This window comes from Oncorhynchus clarkii, chromosome 29 (assembly GCF_045791955.1).
Source record: "Oncorhynchus clarkii lewisi isolate Uvic-CL-2024 chromosome 29, UVic_Ocla_1.0, whole genome shotgun sequence".
NCBI lineage: Eukaryota > Metazoa > Chordata > Actinopteri > Salmoniformes > Salmonidae > Oncorhynchus > Oncorhynchus clarkii.
In genome coordinates, this window is record NC_092175.1 from 29,310,133 (window position 1) to 29,330,850 (window position 20,718).

The 20,718-nt window shown below is 42.5% G+C and overlaps 2 protein-coding genes across 2 annotated transcripts; both read left to right on the forward strand.

Moving 5' to 3' along the window:
• The first annotated feature begins 889 nt into the window (after positions 1-889).
• On the forward strand, positions 890-10,421 carry LOC139388344 (cornichon family AMPA receptor auxiliary protein 2). The gene is made up of 6 exons (XM_071134960.1): positions 890-2,724; positions 6,321-6,389; positions 7,112-7,159; positions 8,329-8,441; positions 9,434-9,577; positions 9,790-10,421. The coding sequence occupies exons 1-6, from the start codon at positions 2,644-2,646 to the stop codon at positions 9,815-9,817; spliced, it is 483 nt and encodes a 160-aa protein (XP_070991061.1). The 5' UTR covers positions 890-2,643; the 3' UTR covers positions 9,818-10,421.
• Positions 10,422-16,614: 6,193 nt separating this feature from the next.
• On the forward strand, positions 16,615-18,950 carry LOC139388279 (ubiquinol-cytochrome c reductase complex assembly factor 3). Its single transcript, XM_071134853.1, has 2 exons — positions 16,615-16,862; positions 18,271-18,950. Exons 1-2 carry the CDS (start codon positions 16,746-16,748, stop codon positions 18,406-18,408), a joined length of 255 nt encoding a protein of 84 aa, XP_070990954.1. The 5' UTR covers positions 16,615-16,745; the 3' UTR covers positions 18,409-18,950.
• Positions 18,951-20,718: the final 1,768 nt, after the last annotated feature.

Here is a 20,718-nt window from a genome sequence, read left to right on the forward strand (position 1 = left end):
AAGAGAAGAGAAAATTGGACTTCAGGTCAACCTGGAGGATTTACCAGAGATTAGCTATTGGCATGGATTTAGTGGGTGACAAAAGAGGGGAAAGCAGCATGGGCACTTTAATATCCAAAGCCAAAGAACTGTGGGAATTAGAAAGTTGTAGAAATCCTCCAAAGAGAATAAGAGTACCAGAGAAACTGGCAGGGTAGCAGGGTAGAAAGGGATGAGAGCGAAAACAGCAGGACCACAGAAAGATAGAGGTAGCTTTGAGAAAACAGAGAAGGGGAGGGAAAGAAAGTAAGAGAAATAATCATATACTTAAAAGAAAGAGAGAGAGCCTTTTCATCTTTCTGGAAATTACAGAAGAATAGGAGACACAGCATCATGACACAATGAGAGGGGAAGAGGGAGAGAGAGAGAGAGAGCAGGAGAGAGAGAGAGAGCAGGAGAGAGTGAGAGAGAGAGATAGAGAGGGAGTGATAGAGAGTGAGAGAGAGAGAAGAAAGAGAGAGAGCCTTTTCATCTTTCTGGAAATTACAGAAGAATAGGAGACACAGCATCATGACACAATGAGAGGGGAAGAGGGAGAGAGAGAGATAGAGAGGGAGTGATAGAGAGTGAGAGAGAGAGAAGAAAGAGAGAGCGATAGAGAGAGAGCGGTAGAGAGAGAAAAAGGGAGCAGAGGGAGGGGTAGATAGAGACAAACAAGGGAAGCCAACAACAAAAAAAATTGGAGCTTCCCCTGCCCCCTCAACCATCTCTGGGGAACAAGGGAATACGGCAACAGTTCAAAGCCAGGGATAGAGGGACCGATAGAGAAAGAGAGAGAGAAAGAGGGAGGGAGAGACTGTTGAATGCACTTGGCCGGTATATTCTAGGGTGATCCAAATCTTGCTTTATCAGACCGTCTGAGAGAGAGAAGAATAAGAGACTGAGGAGGACAGAACATGAGGGAGAGTCTTTCTCGGTCTGTTTTCAAAATCGTTCCATTCTTTTTAGAGAAAGAGAAGAGAAAACATAAGGGGGAGCTTTGGAGAGAGAAAAGCGAAAGACATGAGAACGAGGGGAATTAATGAACTTAGAGACTTCTAAGGGCTGTGGAGATGTTTTTCCTTTCTTAAGAAAAAAGACTTGTACCCAAATAAGAGCAAAAAATGTTTTAACATCTAAACATAGTTGATTCTCTAAATGCTGTTTTTCCACCCTGCAAGTGAGCACTGAAAAGCATATGCGTGAAGAAATCTGATGGACGCGACTGAGATAGATAGAGAAAGGCAAGGCAGAGTATTCTGACATGGTGTCGACCCAAATTGACAGAGTGGGAAGAGGAAGGAGTTGGATATTCAGTGATAGACGCATCTGCCACCAAACACAGGTACACTCTGATAAATATTAAGATCAGTCAAAATATCCATCGTCATCATCACAGATTATCATTATCCTGATACATCCATCGTTCATCAGTCTTTCTTGATTTGAGACCTCAGTGTGGAGTGGCTAAGTATTCTATCATATTGCTGTTTATTTATATTCTCCTCTATACATTACAGCACCATTTATCAAATCATTGCAAGCGATTGTTATCAAATTGATCATTTGATTGTAAGCTGGTGATCTTTGCTCATTTTGTTATTATAAATTATCACTAATAACTGTCATCGTAAGAATATTTATGGGGCACATGTATGAATTGCTGTTATTGTATGAAAAACAAAATATCCTTTCTCTTTACATTAATGGACAATTATTATATGCCTACAAAACAGTCCTTTCTTTCTTGACAGCATATCTGCTCCGTTTAAAAACATTGAAATATCAGAATATACCAAAATCAAAATCTCTTTTGAATAATCTGTGATACCAATTACAACTATAAATGTTTGTAGTTAAAATGTAAATAAATAAATATATTTGCCTATTACAGATGTGCGCTAACAATTATATTGTTCTTGAAATATGTGCCATCATGATTTTTTTCTAAGCAACTGAATAATAATAAGCCATAACACTGCAAACTTCTGCTATAATGACCACAAGCCATACTGTCTCTCACCTCACAATAATCATTCCTCTCTTTACTTTACATACAGTCCAGTGTGTCAGGTAGTCACTTACTAGCTGTGTCACTGTGAGCAAGGTGTGTGGATATTGTGCAAAGTGGAGGTTACTGGAAGGGGGAGGGGACAGACACATAAAGTGCACATAACCCCTGTCTAGAATCAGAGGAGGCCGGGACCAGAGGAAAGAGCATTACTTAGCTGTAGCTGTTCTCCATGAACAACTGTGCCTGTCGACTGCTTTGCAAGTTGTATGTGTGACAGAGAAGAAAATATTTTGCACAGACTCATGAAAAGGAAAGAGGAACTCAAGCAGAAGGAGCAACCTAGATAAGCAGAAATAGAGAGACCACAGCTGATAGACTGGAGAGTGGAGCAGGGATTTTTTTCTTCCAACACAGTACTTCAGCTCCTCACCTGGACAATTTGGGCTCTCAATACAACGTAAGAGGGAAGGGAGTCAGAGAGTCAAGGGCAGGGAGTGGAAGAACAGACAAAAACCTCCTGAGGAAGGAGAGATAGTCATCAATAGAGAGAGAGAGGAGGGGAAGTTCCCCCTCTCTCGACCCAACTCGTTGTCAGGCTGGCTGACACAGCCATGGCGTTCACCTTCGCGGCCTTCTGCTACATGCTCACCTTAGTGCTGTGTGCCGCACTCATCTTCTTCGTCATCTGGCAGGTGAGTTGAGCTCACACACACACTCACCTTAACCATGTTTATAAACTCTGGGTGATGGCGGTTAAACCATGTTTCAGCAATATTCTCTTGTTTGCTTTGTGACTCGTACCTGAAATAAATAATTGGTTGGTCTGAGAAATACCTATAATTCTGGGTGAAGACTACTTAACGTAATAGTAGTATGAGACAATGCAATAACTGAAGTCTAGCCATTGGTTGGTGTGAATGTGTGCCCACGTGCCCATCTGTGACTCACTATTTATTTTATTAATATCAGTACTGGAAGTGTCTCTCTCTCTCTTCATCAATTTCCCTTCATCAATCTACACACAATACCCAATAATGACAAAGTAAAAACAAACCCTTTACTCAGTACTTTGTTGAAGCACCTTTGGCAGTGATTACAACCTTGAGTCTTCTTGGGATGACACAACAAGCTTGGCACACCTGTATTTGGGGAGTTTCTCCCATGCTTCTCTGCAGATCCTCTCAAGCTCTGTCAGGTTGGATGGGGATCATTGCTGCACAGCAATTTTCAGGTCTCTCCAAAGATGTTCAATCGGGTTCAAGTTCAGACACCTGTCCCGATGCCACTCCTGCGTTGTCTTGACTGTGTGCTTAGGGTCGTTGTCCTGTTGGAGGAAGGTGAACCTTTGCCCCACCCAGTCTGAGGTCCTGAGCGCTCTGGAGCAGGTTTTCATCAAGGATCTCTCTGTATTTTGCTCCGTTCATCTTTGCCTTGATCCCAACAAGTTAGGTTTCCTCCAGATGTGATACTTGGTATTTAGGCCAAATAGTTCAATCTTGGTTTCATCAGACCAGAGAATCTTGTTTTTCATGATCTTCGAGTCTTTAGGTGCCTTTTGGCAAACTCCAAGCGGGCTGTCATGTGCCTTTTACTGAGGAGTGGAGTGCTGCAGAGATGGTCGTCCTTATGGAAGGTTCTCCTATCTCCACAGAGGAACTGTAGAGCTCTGTCAGAGTGACCACCAGGTTCTTGGCTCTTCTCCCCCGATTGCTCACTTTGGCCGGGCGGCCAGCTCTAGAAAAGTCTTGGTGGTTCCAAACTTCTTCCATTTAAGAATGATGGAGGCCACTGTGTTCTTTGGGACCTTTAATGCTGCAGAACTGTTTTAGGTACCCTTCTCCAGATCTGTGCCTCGACACAATCCTGTCTCAGTGCTCTACTGACAGTTCCTTTGACCTCAAGGCTTGGTTTTTGCTCTGACATGCACTGTCACCTGTGGGACCTTACATAGACAGGTGTGTACCTTTCCAAATCATGTCCAATCAATAGAATTACCACAGGTGGACTCCAATCAAGTTGTAGAAACATCTCAAGGATGATCAATGGAAACAGGATGCACCTGAACTCAATTTCAAGTCTCATAGCAAAGGTCCTGAATACTTATGTAAATAATGTATTTCTTTTTTAGTTTTTCATAAATTAGCAAAAACATTTAAAAAATCGGTTTTCGCTTTGTTATTATGGGGTATTGTGTGTAGATTGCTGAGGATTATAATTTTTTAAATCCATTTTAAAATAAGTCTGTAACGTAACAAAATGTGGACATTTATTTATTTAACTAGGCAAGTCAGTTAAGAAAAAAATCGTATTTATAATGCCAAACCCGGACAACGCTTCTTTCTAGGGAATTTTTCCTAGCCACCGTGCTTCTACATCTGCATTGCTTGCTGTTTGGGGTTTTAGGCTGGGTTTCTGTACAGCACTTTGTGACATCAGCTGATCTAAGATGGGCTTTATAAATACATTTGATTGATTGATTGATTGTGCACCGCCCTATGGGACTCCCAATCATGGCCAGATGTGATACAGCCAGGATTCAAACCAGAGACTGTAGTGACGCCTCTTGCACTGAGATGCAGTGCCTTAGACCGCTGCGCCACTCGGGAGCCCAAAGTTTAGGGGTCTGAGTACTTTCCGATGGCACTGTATGGCACCATAAACAGGAAGTTTATTAATATGAGCTAGTGAAAAGGAATTTAAATTTGAGTAGGAATGGGGAGACAATTAGATGGAGGGCGAGAGAGATATATGTGCATTAATGCAACCCTCATCATAAGGACCAGCCTACTGACTGCAGAATTATGATAGGCATTTGTACAGGCGTCACTGGAGACTTCTTCACAATCAGTATTCTACATGTCTAAAGCCTCAGACACAGACTGCACAAAGGCCAGAGCTCATCTCTCTCAGCTATAGCCTTCTGTCGAGGGAGACATTGTTCATTTGAAATTCAACACAGCATTATCAGATCATTACAAAAGACTGGTTTGAAATTACTGTAAGTATTGACTACTAAATTGACTAGTGGGTGAGACTGCATTGCACGTGAGTCAGTCAATGTGTGTGTGTCTGTGTTTGTGGGAGAGATGCGTGTGTATGTACCTGTGTGAGAGAAGGGGAAGGTAAAAGGTGGGATAAAGTGTGTGTGTGTGCGTCAGCAACGAACCATGTTATTGAGAATGCTTATCAAACTATCATTTTGTTCCACCCCTTACCCCCATCTGCCTCCCTCCATGGTTTGCGCCCCCCCATCTCTGTGTGTCTTTCAACCAATGAGATGGCTTGTTCACTTCTATAGTAACCATGGTGCCCGCTAAGGAGCTCATCAGATCACTATGGAAACTGTATCTGTTTACTACGAAGAGGAGCGTGAAACAGAGAATAGGGGGTTGTGCTATCCGGGATCCTTGGGACATCCCTACCCTAACCTTAACCCCTACCCTAACCATAACCCTTACCTAACCCTAACGCTTACCTTTACCTTTTACATTTCAACTTCAAAGGGGTAGGGACGTTCCAAGGACCCCGGATAGCACGGGCCGAGAAGAGGGAGTGGTTTAGATCTATTAGGTGGAAAGGTGTTGTTGAAAGTAAAATACAGATGTGGAGAGTTACATTGGTTTCTGAAAGGGAAAGATGGATGTCACAGGGAGAGAGGAATGTTGAGAGGCAGAGAGGGATGCTTAGATGGAGATCTAAGAAACAGAGAGAAACAGAGAGAGACTAAGGATTTGAAAGATATAAAAGGATGAATGGAGGTATGGGAATTGCAAACTTAATGCAGCAATCAGCAGTTGACACAATAACAGAAGAACTCCCCGCCCCTCATTTGGTAAAAAGCTGAGGGATGGAGCTGGAAAAATGTAGCTATGGATGCAAGGACTGACCAAAATCATAGCTTTAACCTTGTTGTGAGGCTATATAGTGTTTGTTTACATTGACATTGTTTAAAAACATTGGAGTAAAACAAGCTTATATTTTGGGCTCTGATGGGGTATGACAGTTGAGCTAAGCTCACGAGGCATTATAAATGATATTCTTCAAGAATCAATGTGTACATATCATTCATTTACAAGTCCAAAATGTTTGTAGCAACTGCAGATTACCCCTTTAAGATGATAAGAAATCTTGTGAAAAGAGGCTAAAAGGGATATGATTGGAATTGAACGAGAATAACACATTGTGAATGTGAAAGAAAACACCATCCATTTACGTTCAATATTAATGTATCTTTATCCAATGCAAATTACAGAAAATGTAACCATATACACTGTACATGTGTTTTTAGATTATTGCGTTTGATGAGCTGTGCACAGACTTCAAGAACCCAATCGATCAGAGCAACCCCACCAGAGCGGTAAGGCCCCCTGCTTTATGAAAGGGAGTGGAGTTCTGTGAAGTGTGACCCAGTTCTATGAGCCCATCTACAGTCACGGCCACTCAGCTGTGAAGAGTAGAGCACTATAGACAGACAGGCAGACAGACAGACACACATAGACCATGGCAATTTATTCAAATAGAAAAAACTTTGTTTATTTATCTATTTATTTATCATGTGTAAAGCATTTACTCAATGTAACGTTGCTTCTATTTTGCCAGTGATATTTTTGCTGAGGGTTCCTTCATCTAAAATAGCTACACAATAACGTTCTGTATCTGACTCTCCATATCTGACTCTCCATATCTGACTCCCCATATCTGACTCTCCATATCTGACTCTCCATATCTGACTCCCCATATCTGACTCTCCATATCTGACTCCCCATATCTGACTCCCATATCTGACTCTCCATATCTGACTCTCCATATCTGACTCCCCATATCTGACTCTCCATATCTGACTCTCCATATCTGACTCCCCATATCTGACTCTCCATATCTGACTCTCCATATCTGACTCTCCATACCTGACTCTCCATATCTGACTCTCCATATCTGACTCCCCATATCTGACTCCAAATATCTGACTCTCCATATCTGACTCCCCATATCTGACTCTCCATATCCGACTCCCCATATCTGACTCTCCATATCTGACTCCAAATATCTGACTCTCCTTTCTCTCTGTTCACTTTTCAGAGGGAAAGAATTCTGAATATTGAAAGAATATGCAACTTGCTGCGGAAGGTCAGTAAGTGGCTCCAAGGCACACACACACACACACACACACACACACACACACACACACACACACACACACACACCTTGTGGGAGAGAAGATCTACGCATCTATTTACAGGACTGAGACGGATTGATTCACATCTTCCCTTCCTGCCTGTAGCCCACCTTCTCATTCTCTCTCTTACTCTCAGACACACACACACACACACACACACACACACACACACACACACACACACACACACACACACACACACACACACACACACACACACACACACACACACACACACACACACACATTATAATTACCTGGCTTTCTATACTGCCACCACTCTCTAATTTTCTCTGTCAGTGTTAATGGACAAGCTGTAGAGTCGAAGAGGGGAGATTGAAGAAGGGAACACCTGGAGGCCAGCAGGCTTTTATGAAAATCATAACTGATCCCTACCACTCTCATTCCATATGAAAATCATAACTGATCCCTGCCTCTCTCATTCCATATGAAAATCATAACTGATCCCTACCACTCTCATTCCATATGAAAATCATAACTGATCCCTACCACTCTCATTCCATATGAAAATCATAACTGATCCCTGCCACTCTCATTCCATATGAAAATCATAACTGATCCCTACCACTCTCATTCCATATGAAAATCATAACTGATCCCTACCACTCTCATTCCATATGAAAATCATAACTGATCCCTACCACTCTCATTCCATATGAAAATCATAACTGATCCCTTTCACTCTCATTCCATATGAAAATCATAACTGATCCCTACCACTCTCATTCCATATGAAAATCATAACTGATCCCTACCACTCTCATTCCATATGAAAATCATAACTGATCCCTTTCACTCTCATTCCATATGAAAATCATAACTGATCCCTACCACTCTCATTCCATATGAAAATCATAACTGATCCCTACCACTCTCATTCCATATGAAAATCATAACTGATCCCTACCACTCTCATTCCATATGAAAATCATAACTGATCCCTGCCTCTCTCATTCCATATGAAAATCATAACTGATCCCTGCCACTCTCATTCCATATGAAAATTGCAGCTTTTTCAAAGCATTTTGTCCTGAAGTGTTTCTGATAACAACGTTTGTATTTGTGTGGTGTGCACTCTATTTGTGTGTTTTATTTCTAGCTGGTGGTGCCAGAGTACTCCATACATGGGCTGTTCTGCCTGATGTTCATGTGTGCTGGGGAGTGGGTCACCCTGGGCCTAAACATCCCCCTGCTCTTCTACCATCTCTGGAGGTACACATACGACACAAAACGACACAACACAACATGACACGACACAACACAAACAAGACACGACACAACACAAACCACATGACACAACACAACACAAACAACAGGACACGACACAACATGACACGAGACACAACACAACACAACACAAACGACACAACACAAGACAACACGACACAACAGGACACGACACAACACGAACAACATGACACAACACAACAAGACACGACACAACACGACACAACATGACACAACACAACAGAAACAACATTACATGACACAACACAAACCACACTAACAACACGACACGACACAACACAAACGACATGACACAACACAACAAGACACGACACAAATCGACACAACAACACGACACAACATGACACAACACAACAGAAACAACATTACATGACACAACACAACAGAAACAACATTACATGACACAACACAATAACACACGACACAAATCGACACAACAACACGACACAACACAACACGAACGACATGGCACAACACGACACAACACGAAGGACACAACGCAAAACGAACAACACTAACAACACAACACGAACGACACAACACGAACGACACAACACAAACAACATGACACAACACAACAACACACGACACAAATCGAAACAACAACACAACACGAACAACACAACACAACAGAAACAACATTACATGACACAACACTAACAACACAACACGAACAACACAACACAACAGAAACAACATTACATGACACAACACAAACAACACTAACAACACAACACAAACGACACAACACAACACGACACAACACGAACAACATGACACAACACAACACAACAAGACACGACACAAATCGACACAACAACACAACACGACACAACACAACAAGAACGACATGACACAACACAACACAAATGATACAACATGACACAACCACTCCCTCAAACAGGATGCTTTTTAGTTGTTTCTGTTGTAAGAATGCTCTCTCTCTCTCTCGTCAGGTTTTTCCATCGGCCGGCAGATGGGTCAGAGGTAATGTATGACCCTGTCAGTGTGATGAATGCAGACATCCTGAACTACTGTCAGAAGGAGTCCTGGTGTAAGCTGGGCTTCTACCTGCTCTCCTTCTTCTACTACCTGTACAGGTGAGGTCATATTAATCAAGCTATTGATCATCAGTCCAGTCCAAGTTCATTGGTGAATGGGAGCCTCCTCTTCTCACTGCACAATAACTGCTGTCACTCAGACCTAGAAAAAAGAGTGACAGGGGACATGATGTTATTGCTTGGCAACATCACATTCCTTCTAACATTGCAGTCCTTCTTTCCTATTTTCTGCCTCTCTCTGTCCTTGGCAGTATGGTCTACGCCTTGGTGAGTTTCTAAACACAGAATAGAAGACAAAGCGACAAAGAGGAGATGGAAAGACAGTAAAAGAGACAGAGCATGCAAGACTAAGACTGGGTGATGTCACTCACCCTTCTTTCTCACCACCCATTACTCCATCACAGACCCTGTTTTGCTCTCCTCAAATCTTTGGATGGAGGGACAAACATCGGAGGACATCGTGAGGAAATTAGGCAAAGTAAAGAGACTTTTTTGAGGCTGCTCAGACACTGCCGAGACATAGAAGAGGAGGCGCAGACAGAGAGGAGAAAGAGAGAACACATCTTAGCCTGTGTACGGGATGCCTTGATCTGACCACATCACGTCTTAAGGGCTGTGGGTCTGCTATTCTTAGTGATACTGTCACTCAACTGTGAATTTATAACGTTTGTGTTGCCTAAGTCCTAGCGTAGATGTTGCGTATTCATACGTCAATATCCTTCCATTCCAATAAACCTCACCATTTTAGAAAATAAACATGTATTTAGTTATTCTACTAATTTGGTTATTATTAATTATTTCAATAATTCAGTACTTGTGGTAAATCATATTCCGAGGATATGAATAGTTAGTTGTTTAAGCAAATAAATACACAGTTCAATGCTACAATTTTGATCCAGAGTGATTGTAATTGTGTTATTCACAAATATCTAATATACGTAATTTATGAAGTCAACAACACAAACACACAATATGAACTGAACATACGAACACAACATGAACCAATGGAGCAAGCCAAGAGGAGAAATAACAAGCTGTAACACTGTTTTGATTATGATGCAATGGCCATAAGCTTCTGCGAAGGATCACGGACACCCTGGAGCAATGTTTGAGTCTAGGTCCATCCCAATCAAGGCACTATCTCCCAGCCCCCGTTCCTGCCCAGGGCAAACAGGCGGATTTCATTCCAACAGAAAATGATTCAGGATTGAAGGGAATGTTTTAGCTCTGACCGAGTTGGTACTTGGGTGTTGAAGTATTCTGTGTTTCTCTGTTCTGTTCTAGGCAGCAAGGGATGATTTCACCTGGACTTTCCATGCTCTGTGCTCAGTGATTCTAGATTCTAGAAATCTCATTCAAGAAAAGCAATAGCTAGGAGTGATTACTGTACATGGGATCATATTTCCTCTGTGGACTAATACTGTGTGACACAAATAACTGATGAGGCTGCTGAAGATGCTAGTGTTGATAGGGTTCCAATGATGACTGTGTCAAGCGCAGAAACGCGTCTCACATAGAACATTATGGTGGGACATACATACTGTAACTGTTCTCACTCATAGGTGTCACAGTGAATGTTGTCAGACACTTTAGTCTTCAGTTCATTTCAAAGCCGTGACTTAGCTGGTGCTGTCCTCATCGTCATGAATCCATAGCGCTATGTGTAGATAATTCATCATGATCGGACTGTGTGATGTTAAAATCATTAGAAAAATGGGTAATACTGGAACTTGAAAAATACATGTAAAACTGAGTGATTATTTATTATAAGCTGACCATAATTGTAGTAATGAATTGTTTACAACAGTTGTGATCAGTTGGCATCTGAACACACACAGAGCCCTGCATTATAATGGAGCCACTCACATTTTAGTAATGTGTCAATATTGTTCAGCTAGGTTTCTTCTTGTGCCAAGACACATACAGTATGTTGATCCTGACAGTTCCCTCTAAAAAAGGACAACAACTTCTCAACCCCTGCCAACAATGTGAGTCAATCACAGACAATTGCTAAAGCACAAAATGGCGGGTCACAGAGGAGGGAAAATATAGCTAGGCTGACCATCAATGACAGTCATAATGCAGTTCATCAGAATGAATGGATTAATATATATTTAAGAATAACTATTTGTAACTGTCTTCTATACATCTCTCATCACTGTATGCTATATTTGTTGGTGCGGTAGTTTGTATTCATTAGAATACAATATGATATACAGGTCACCAACAGCAATTCACATATTATAATAAAATATCAATGTGTTAAAATATTATGTGGTACAACTACTGTGTTTTCTCTTGTCTAAATCTATATTTTCTTGAACTTATAATTCAAAAGCCTGTTTTGTTAAGAATTGGATTCATTGGTCCAGTTGTAGTGTACTGGGTGTTCATAGTTAAAAATGCAAATGAAAGAAATTCAATGCATGATTGGGAGATGAAGGATCTGTCTCAATAGCTGTAAGTAACAGGTGATCAAAAGAACATTGGTAGATCAAAAAGGAGACGTATTCTGAAGGCCATACTTTGTTATGTCTCAATCCCAAGATATTCTGTTTGCTATGGACTCAAGGGAACCTGGAATAGTACAATAAACAGGAGCTCAGGATTGTACATCTACAAGAGAGCAAGTACGATGGAGGAAGTGAGTGTGTTAATTATGGGGGTTGGAGGGGAGAGTGGGTGAGGGAGAGTTGGAGAGGTAGAGACAGGCAACCGGACATAGACTGCATCTCATTATACGGTGTCACCATGGCAACATAATTGTGTTAGATTCCTATTGACTCACCCTGTCTCTGCCTCACTCTCTTGCTCTCACTCAAAACTCAGAATCAAATCCAAAATAGACTTTACATGCATGGCAGCACTGAAGTATAGGTAGATGCATGATACAGCAAATACATTGTTATCACTTATATTATTCAACTCAGATGCACAGCAAACCATCTCTCTACATTACTCACATACACCCACAAACACACACACACACACACACAAAACCACACGCACGCACGCACACACACAAAGACAAACACACATACAAACACACACACCCACAAACACACATACGCACAGACACACACGCACACAAGTCATATTATATACACACCACACGTTTATGTAAGCATGCACATAAATGCCCTCTCTCCTTACACTCTCTTAGATACTTGACAGTCCATACCATATATTTCATATTTCATTCATTCTAGGCCCCCCCCTACCTTCCGAAATAATCATTTTCTCAACTCCGTCCCTGCATTCTCTCCCTCCTCTCTGCCTCCAGAGAGTAGTTGCCATGGAAACTGGTTACAATTGATAAGTTTGAAACATAAAGTACGCGCTTGGCATATGCACACACACACTCACTCTCTTTCTCTTTCTTTCTCTCTCTCTCTCTCTCTCTCTCTCTCTCTCTCTCTCTCACACACACTTTCTTTCTCTTTCTCTTTCTTTCTTTCTCTCTCACTCACACACACACACACACACACACACGCACACACACGCACACACACACACACACACACGCACACACACACTCACACACACAATTGAAAATACACTAGGATTTCTACATGGTGAATATACTCTACTCCCCACATTATAAAGTGTAAGCAAAGCAAGACATCAGGCAATATTATGACTCAGACATTGTGTGTCCTCACAAACAGGGAATAGTCAAAGTAATTGGTGGTATGTCATGCCCATTGATGTATAGTTGGTAAAATGGCTGATTAACTCTTTGCTAAATGACTGGGTTTCTAGAAGTGAACCCATCACCTATATTTGGAATTTATTCCGCAGGAATAGTCAGAGAGAAGAGGGAGGCAAAATTGGGGGGAGATACATTACATTACATATTATAGAAGATTTCTGATAGTTACACCTGGCCAGAATTAAGAAAATACTTTAACTGGAAGGGAAGGAGAGATGGGGAAGTGGATAGAGAAAAGGGTGACAAATTACTGGGGGTTAGAAAAAACAGGGCACTGTGGAGATATCTGGGTAAGAGAGACATGGGAGTCTGGATGGGGTTATTAAACAACTGTGCGTGGACTGTAAAGACAAATGAGGGCATTAAATACTGTCCATTTGGGCTGTCAGTTGAGGATCTGTCATGATGCGACAGCCTAGTTTAAATATGCAGGTTACATGTAATCTATGAGCAAAGCATGTCAGGGATGAATGAACTAAACTGGTTGATACCAGACTCAGTAAGCTGAAGATGTACTGTATGTGTGTCATGTACTTTGTTCCCAGTGAGTCAATATGTCTGGAGACAAGCACGGTTCCCCGAATAAGAAACGCAGCCTATGCATAACATCTGCATATCATCACTTTTTTTGGCAGCAGTAAATGCTATACTAACTCACAAATAGATTTCCCCAATCTGCAGCCAAATCTGCAACATGCAACTGAAGAAGCAAGACTTTTTCACTCTGGCTTGTTTTCTACTAAATCTCTCAGTAAAAGGCACATGCTCACTAATATGCCAAGAGAGGTACATTAACACATACTGTATTCCTTCCCACCTTATCTCTCTCTAACACACACACACACACACACACACACACACACGCACGCACGCACGCACACATGCACAAACACACACCACTGCTTCCCATTTGTACCCAAAAATGCATACTGAAGAGAGCCCAGATCCATCAATGAACATGTTATATGTGTTTCAGATTATAACAAACATACAGTAGTTGAAAACAACAATAGGCATGTCCTCTCTCTCAGTCTCATCTGTTTGATGCTGTGTCATGCTGTGAAATATAACACTGGAACAGCTGGGGAATGGGGCTACGTGTTGGTGTGAAGAATGCTACCAATTCTGTTTCTGAGCTATGCACAAACACACAAGCATTAATATTCAAGAATACTAGAATACTCTCAGACAAAAATGTACTAGGACAAACAGAGTGGGACAGGATTTAAACCACAATCAGACAAAGAATGTACACATGGATGTTGACTCTTGTGCACATAGCACCTTCGGGAAACACGGGTGTCATGGCAACGGGAACTGGCATCTGCAAGCGTTACTGTTGCAATTAGAGAGGAAAGGAATGGAAGATCAGATGGGGTAGGTGTGGGGGTGGGACGGAGGATGGAATGGGGTAGGGGTGTGTGGGGGTGGAGGATGGGATGGGGTATGGAGGATGGGATGGGTGGAGGATGGGATGGTGTAGGGGTGTGGGGGGATGGAGGATGGGATAAGGTAGGGGTGGCGATGAGGTGGAGGATAGGATGAGGTAGTTGTGTGGGTGGGGTGGAGGATGGGATGAGGTAGGTGTGGGATGGGATGAAGGATGGGATGAGGCAGGGATGGGGGGGTGGAGGATGAGATGAGGCAGGTGTGTGGGGGTGAGGTGGAGGATGGGGTGGGGGGTTGGGATGGAGGATGAGGTAGGGGTGGAGGATGGGATGGGATGGGGTATGTGTGGGGGTGGGATGGAGGGTGGGATGAGGTAGGGTTGGCGGTGAGGTGGAGGATGGGAAGAGGTGGTTGTGGGGGTGAGATGGAGGATGGGGTAGGTGTGGGGGGTGGGATGGAGGATGGGATGGGGTGGGGTAGGTGTGGGGGGGTGGGATGGAGGATGGGATGGGGTAGGTGTGGGGGGGATGGGATGGAGGATGGGGTAGGTGTGGGGGGTGGGATGGAGGATGGGATGGGGGTGGGTGGGTGGGTGGGATGGAGGATGGGATGGGGTAGGTGTGGGGGGGATGGGATGGAGGATGGGGTAGGTGTGGGGGGTGGGATGGAGGATGGGATGGGGTAGGGGTGGGTGGGTGGGGTGGAGGATGGGATGGGGTAAGTGTGGGGGGGATGGGATGGAGGATGGGGTAGGTGTGGGGGGTGGGATGGAGGATGGGATGGGGTAGGGGTGGGTGGGTGGGTGGGATGGAGGATGGGATGGGGTAGGGGTGGGTGGGTGGGTGTGTGTGATGGAGGATGGGATGGGGTAGGGGTGGGGGGGTGGGATGGAGGATGGGATGGGGTAGGTGTGGGGGGTGGATGAAAGTGTCATTATTGACTCAGCTATCATGGAAGAAGGGAGGGAGGGAAAAAGAGTGAGGGGAAAATGTAATGTGCTGTTATGTATTTTGTGTAAAATGTTACACATAATTCTAAAGGGTCAGAGTGTTACAGTACGCCTAGGGCTAAGAGATATTTTGGAAAAGAAAGACAAAGTACAAAGTCTAAAAACTGTGAGGAATAAAATACTTGTCTTAGAAAGAAATAAAGCACACTGCCTCACTTACAGCAACATGTACTTCTAGTAACATTTAAAAAAGCAGATTGGTAAGACATTAGTTATCTTATATTATTAAATTGTGTATAAAATGGTATACACATGTTATTATCAGTAATGGACCTTTAAACAGTACAAAAAAATATCACCGGTGTCTCTAGTTTTGAAAATGATAATTGCTCACAATGTCACCAACTCTTGAAGAGTTAGGAGTACATTTTAGCGCATAATATCACAGCAGAACTGCGAGTTCTATTATGTATTTTTAGCAAGTTACATTAGCTGGCACTGAACCTTAACAATCTTTCTCCTTCCACCCTACCTGACACTGATGAATGCATATTATCAGCACTTATCAGCACTCAATACACCCCCACACACTATGACTCACACATATACACACACACACACACACACACACACACACACACACACACACACACACACACACACACACACACACACACACACTTTCTGCCAATGTGCACACGGCAACACAGCTGATTTTCTGAAGAGAAAGTCTCCTGAACAGTACTGTATTTGACAAAAAAAGACGCTACTTGACTGACACCTGGTGGTTTTGAGTAGAAATTGCACAATTAAGCTTATCGTCAGTGTTCCCTACGCATTAAAAAATTGTGTTAATAATGCACCGTCTTACATTTACATTAAAATATTGGTCAACACAAACAGGAATATGGTCCACTTCTTGTATTAAAAAAGAAAAACGTGGTTTGACATGACATCTCATAACTCACCTAAAAAAGGTTTTATAAAGAAGGGTAGGCTATCCCATAATGCACTGCAAATGTCTGTCAGCGGACATTGAGCACCTCCTAATGAACTTACTAGCTAACAGTCACAACAAAAAAACAGAACAGTGTATTGCTAATTAAGAACATACTCTCAATACGTCTTAGAAGGAGGATACAAACAAGCCTAACATAATGAGTGGTCTACGCACTGTCCTGTTCTCTACTGGGTTTGTCGGTGTGGTAGGCATTGGATATGGAATGTGGTCAGTGATTACACCAGGAGAGGAAAGGAAGAGGGAAATGCTCAAGGTAGGCCGCTAACGATGCACTTGACTTACACAGCACTGACTTTAAACCGAACAAAGGACTGCTTGTCCTTCGTTAGTCAGATGTGTATGATTTGTGCATTACATTTTATTTTTGTAAATGGTAAATGGCTTGCCAGTAGCTTCACCTATCAGACATAGATAGGTACATGACGCTGTGGTTCTCTTTTTGCGCACTTGTCCGAGAGAAGGTTCTCCTAGTGGTGCTTATTGCTTAATTCAGTGGTTCCCAAACTGGGGGGTGCGAGGGGTCAGTGTAAGAATGCACAAGGTGCAATTTCGAAATTGGGAAGTGCATCAACAGTTATCCTCTTATGTCAGTCATTGCAGACCTTGGAGAGCTATTTATAACTTGTCATAAATGTCCAGATCAATTACCCCACGTCAGCTGTATTTTTTGCTAGTTTTTTAAGCCCATTGATTTTGTTGTAATGTTTGAGTCACTCGGATATCACATGAACACACATAAGACATGGAAAATGTGTAGAATTTCAGGAAATAAGCTTTAAACTTGCAAAGTGACAGAAGGGGGACCTGAGTGAAAAGTTTGGGAACCACTGGGTTAATTGACGAGCCATAGAATGGCATAGTCTGTCACTAATACTCACCAAAGACAGAAGAGAAAGTGCTGATAGAAATGTTATTTTTGAAATATTTTTTATTTATCCGTTATTTTACCAGGTAAATTGACTGAGAACACGTTCTCATTTACAGCAATGACCTACAGCAATTTACAGCAACGACCTGGGGAATAGTCATGTGGATTGTAACATGCAATCATGTCCGTTCTATACATTTAATTTCTATCTGCAACCATCTGCAATTGCCTCCCACTGAAAAAGGCCTCCTGATGGTTTCCTGGTCTGAATCAAACGGCGAAAGGAATAAGAAACAGCAGAGCAGACAGTCTTCAATAACATTATACCTTGCTTTGTTTTGGTGTCAGCTTCTGTTGCATTATCTGTATGCAGTATCAGCTTTACATTCACCTCGGCTATGATCGGCTTTGAAAAGCCAACTGACATTTACTCCCCTAGGTGCTGACCTGTTGCACCCTCGACAACCACTGTGATTATAATTATTTGACCCTGCTGGTCATCTATGAACATTTGAACATCTTGGCCATGTTCTGTTAAAATCTCCACCCGGGCACAGCCAGAAGAGGACTGGCCACCCCTCATAGCCTGGTTCCTCTCTAGGTTTCTTCCTAGGTTCTGGCCTTTCTAGGGAGTTTTTCCTAGCCACTGTGCTTCTACACCTGCATTGCTTGCTGTTTGGGGTTTTAGGCTGGGTTTCTGTACAGCACTTTGAGATATCAGCTGATGTAAGAAGGGCTTTTATAAATATATTTGATTTGATTTGACCTGCTCTTTTTCCAATCTGACCATCAGAATCTACCCGAAGCTAACCCACTGAGAATGGAGGAGACAAGGAAGAGGAACGCCCTCATGATGCAGGTGCTGAAGGAAGCTGCAGAGACCGATGACAACATTGCGAGAGGATTGGGCCCTATGAGATCCCAGAAATAGTCATGCTCACATGCTGGTCATGTTCTCCTGCTCAGACATCACATGCATCATCCAATGGTTGCGTGCCATGTCATTGACTGTGCCGTCAGGCACCAGATTGCTACCACGTGGTTAGCTGATACGTTAAAAAAAACTATCCAGATCTGACATGCGATGTCTGAGCAGGGGAACCAGACCACTGTCTTCACATTGATTTGAAAGACGTGGGGAAGAGACCATACTATTACAGATGACACACCAGTAAACCTGAGCTTCACCACTTCCTCTTAAGAGACAAGATTATATTGGCTAAGTGTTTGCATTTGTGTTGAGTATGAATGAGTGTAAGGGGCGTTAAGTACTTTGTTTCACTGAATGAGAAAGTGCTGAAAATAAGAGGCAATGGTTCCCAAACTTCACGACTTGAACACATGCTCTGTTACATTGAAACAAAGCACATTTATTACAATAATAGTGTTGTATATAATTCATTAATCATTTTTGCTCGCTGAACATGCTTGTGATGGTCACAACAATGTATGGCTAATAAAATGTAAACAATCCTGCCTAGTTTTTTATATTGGATATTTTCTGTTACATTTTGTAGAAACCAATTCGATTTCATGGATAGAGTAACGTTTTGAAATGATGTAGTTTACATGATCATGAATATAATTCTGTTGTCACTTGTCAACGGACCAGTGTTGGACCCTTTTACCGGTTGCACCCATTTCCGGCTTTAGAAAATGACGTTCATTTCAACTGATGTCGAAGGTTGCGGTCAGATTCATGCACAACACATGCAGTCGTAATCGTCACACTTCAGTGGTCGTAACTGGGATCGGGATGACATTTTTAACTGTCTGATGTACGTTTTAATAAGTGATTATAGTAATTTGTCAATTTAGCTGCTTGGTAGTTACCACATCTAGCCAAGCACAGCTAACGAGCTAGTTAGCATACCATTTATTTTTTACAATGTCAACACCAGAGCCATTTCCCGTACCACCGGGCTCAGTATCACCTGCAGCGGGTCAAATGTTTGGGAGCTGCTGGAGTTGTCGGATTCTTTCAGGTGGAGGTCTGCTGTTAGGAGCTGGATATGTCTTCCTAGCCGCCCGAAAAGTAATGCGCCAAGGTGGGACAACCTCAATGGGAACTGTCGCACAAGTCGCGTTTGCAGCAAGTGAGTATTGTGATTTATTGGCAGCATGTCTAAATGTACAGTGGCAAGAAAAAGTATGTGAACCCTTTGGAAATACTCAGATTTCTGCATAAATTAGTCATAAAATGTCATATCACCTAGGTCACAACAATAGACAGTTTGCTTAAACTAACACACAAACAATGATACGTTTGCATGTCTTTATAGAACACACTGTGTAAACTTTCACAGTGCAGGGTGGGAAAAGTATGTGAAGCCTTGGATTTAATAACTGTTTGACCCTCCTTCGGCAGCAATAACCTCAACCAAACGTTTTCTGTAGTTGCGGATCAGACCTGCACAACAGTCAGGAGGAATTTTGGACCATTCCTCTTAACAAAACTGTTTCAGTTCAGCAATATTCTTTGGATGTCTGGTGTGAACTGCTAACTTGAGGTCATGCCACAGCATCTCAAATCAGGTTGAGGTCAGGACTCTGACTGGGCCACTCCAGGTGGTGTATTTTCTTCCATTGAAGCCATTCTATTGTTGATTTACTGGGTCATTGTCCTGTTGCATCACCCAACTTCTGTTGAGCTTCAATTGGTGGAAAGATAACATTATCCTGCAAAATGTCTTGATAAACTTGAATTCATTTTTCCGTTGACAATAGCAAACTGTCCAGGCTGAGGCAGCAAAGCAGCCCCAAACCATGATGCTCCCGCCACCATACTTTACAGTTGGGATGAGGTTTTGATGTTGGTGTGCTGTGCCTTTTTTTCTCCCCACATAGTGTTGTGTGTTCCTTCCAAACAACTCAACTGTCCACAGAATATTTTGCCAGTTGCGCTGTGGAATATCCAGGGGCACGTTTGCAAACTTCAGACATGCAGCAATGTGTTTTTTTTTTTTAGAGAGCAGTGGCTTCTTCCTTGGTGTACTCCCATGAACACCATTCTTGTTTAGTGTTTTACATATCGTAGACTTGTCAGAGATGTAAGCATGTTCCAGAGATTTCTGTAAGTCTTTAGCTGACAATCTAGGATTCTTCTTAACCTCATCGAGCATTCTGCGCTTGCAGTCATCTTTGCAGGACGGCCACTCCTAGGGAAAGTAGCAACAGTGCTGAACTTTCTCCATTTATAGACAATTTGTCTTACCGTGGACTGATGCACATCAAGGCTTTT

Coding starts and splice junctions, on each gene's coding strand:
- LOC139388279 (XM_071134853.1), top strand. CDS start 16,746: ATGAGTGGTCTACGCACTGTCCTGTTCTCTACTGGGTTTGTCGGTGTG. Junction 16,863..18,270: donor GGAAGAGGGAAATGCTCAAG/GTAGGCCGCTAA, acceptor TCTGACCATCAG/AATCTACCCGAAGCTAACCC.
- LOC139388344 (XM_071134960.1), top strand. CDS start 2,644: ATGGCGTTCACCTTCGCGGCCTTCTGCTACATGCTCACCTTAGTGCTG. Junction 2,725..6,320: donor TCTTCTTCGTCATCTGGCAG/GTGAGTTGAGCT, acceptor ATGTGTTTTTAG/ATTATTGCGTTTGATGAGCT. Junction 7,160..8,328: donor TATGCAACTTGCTGCGGAAG/GTCAGTAAGTGG, acceptor TTTTATTTCTAG/CTGGTGGTGCCAGAGTACTC.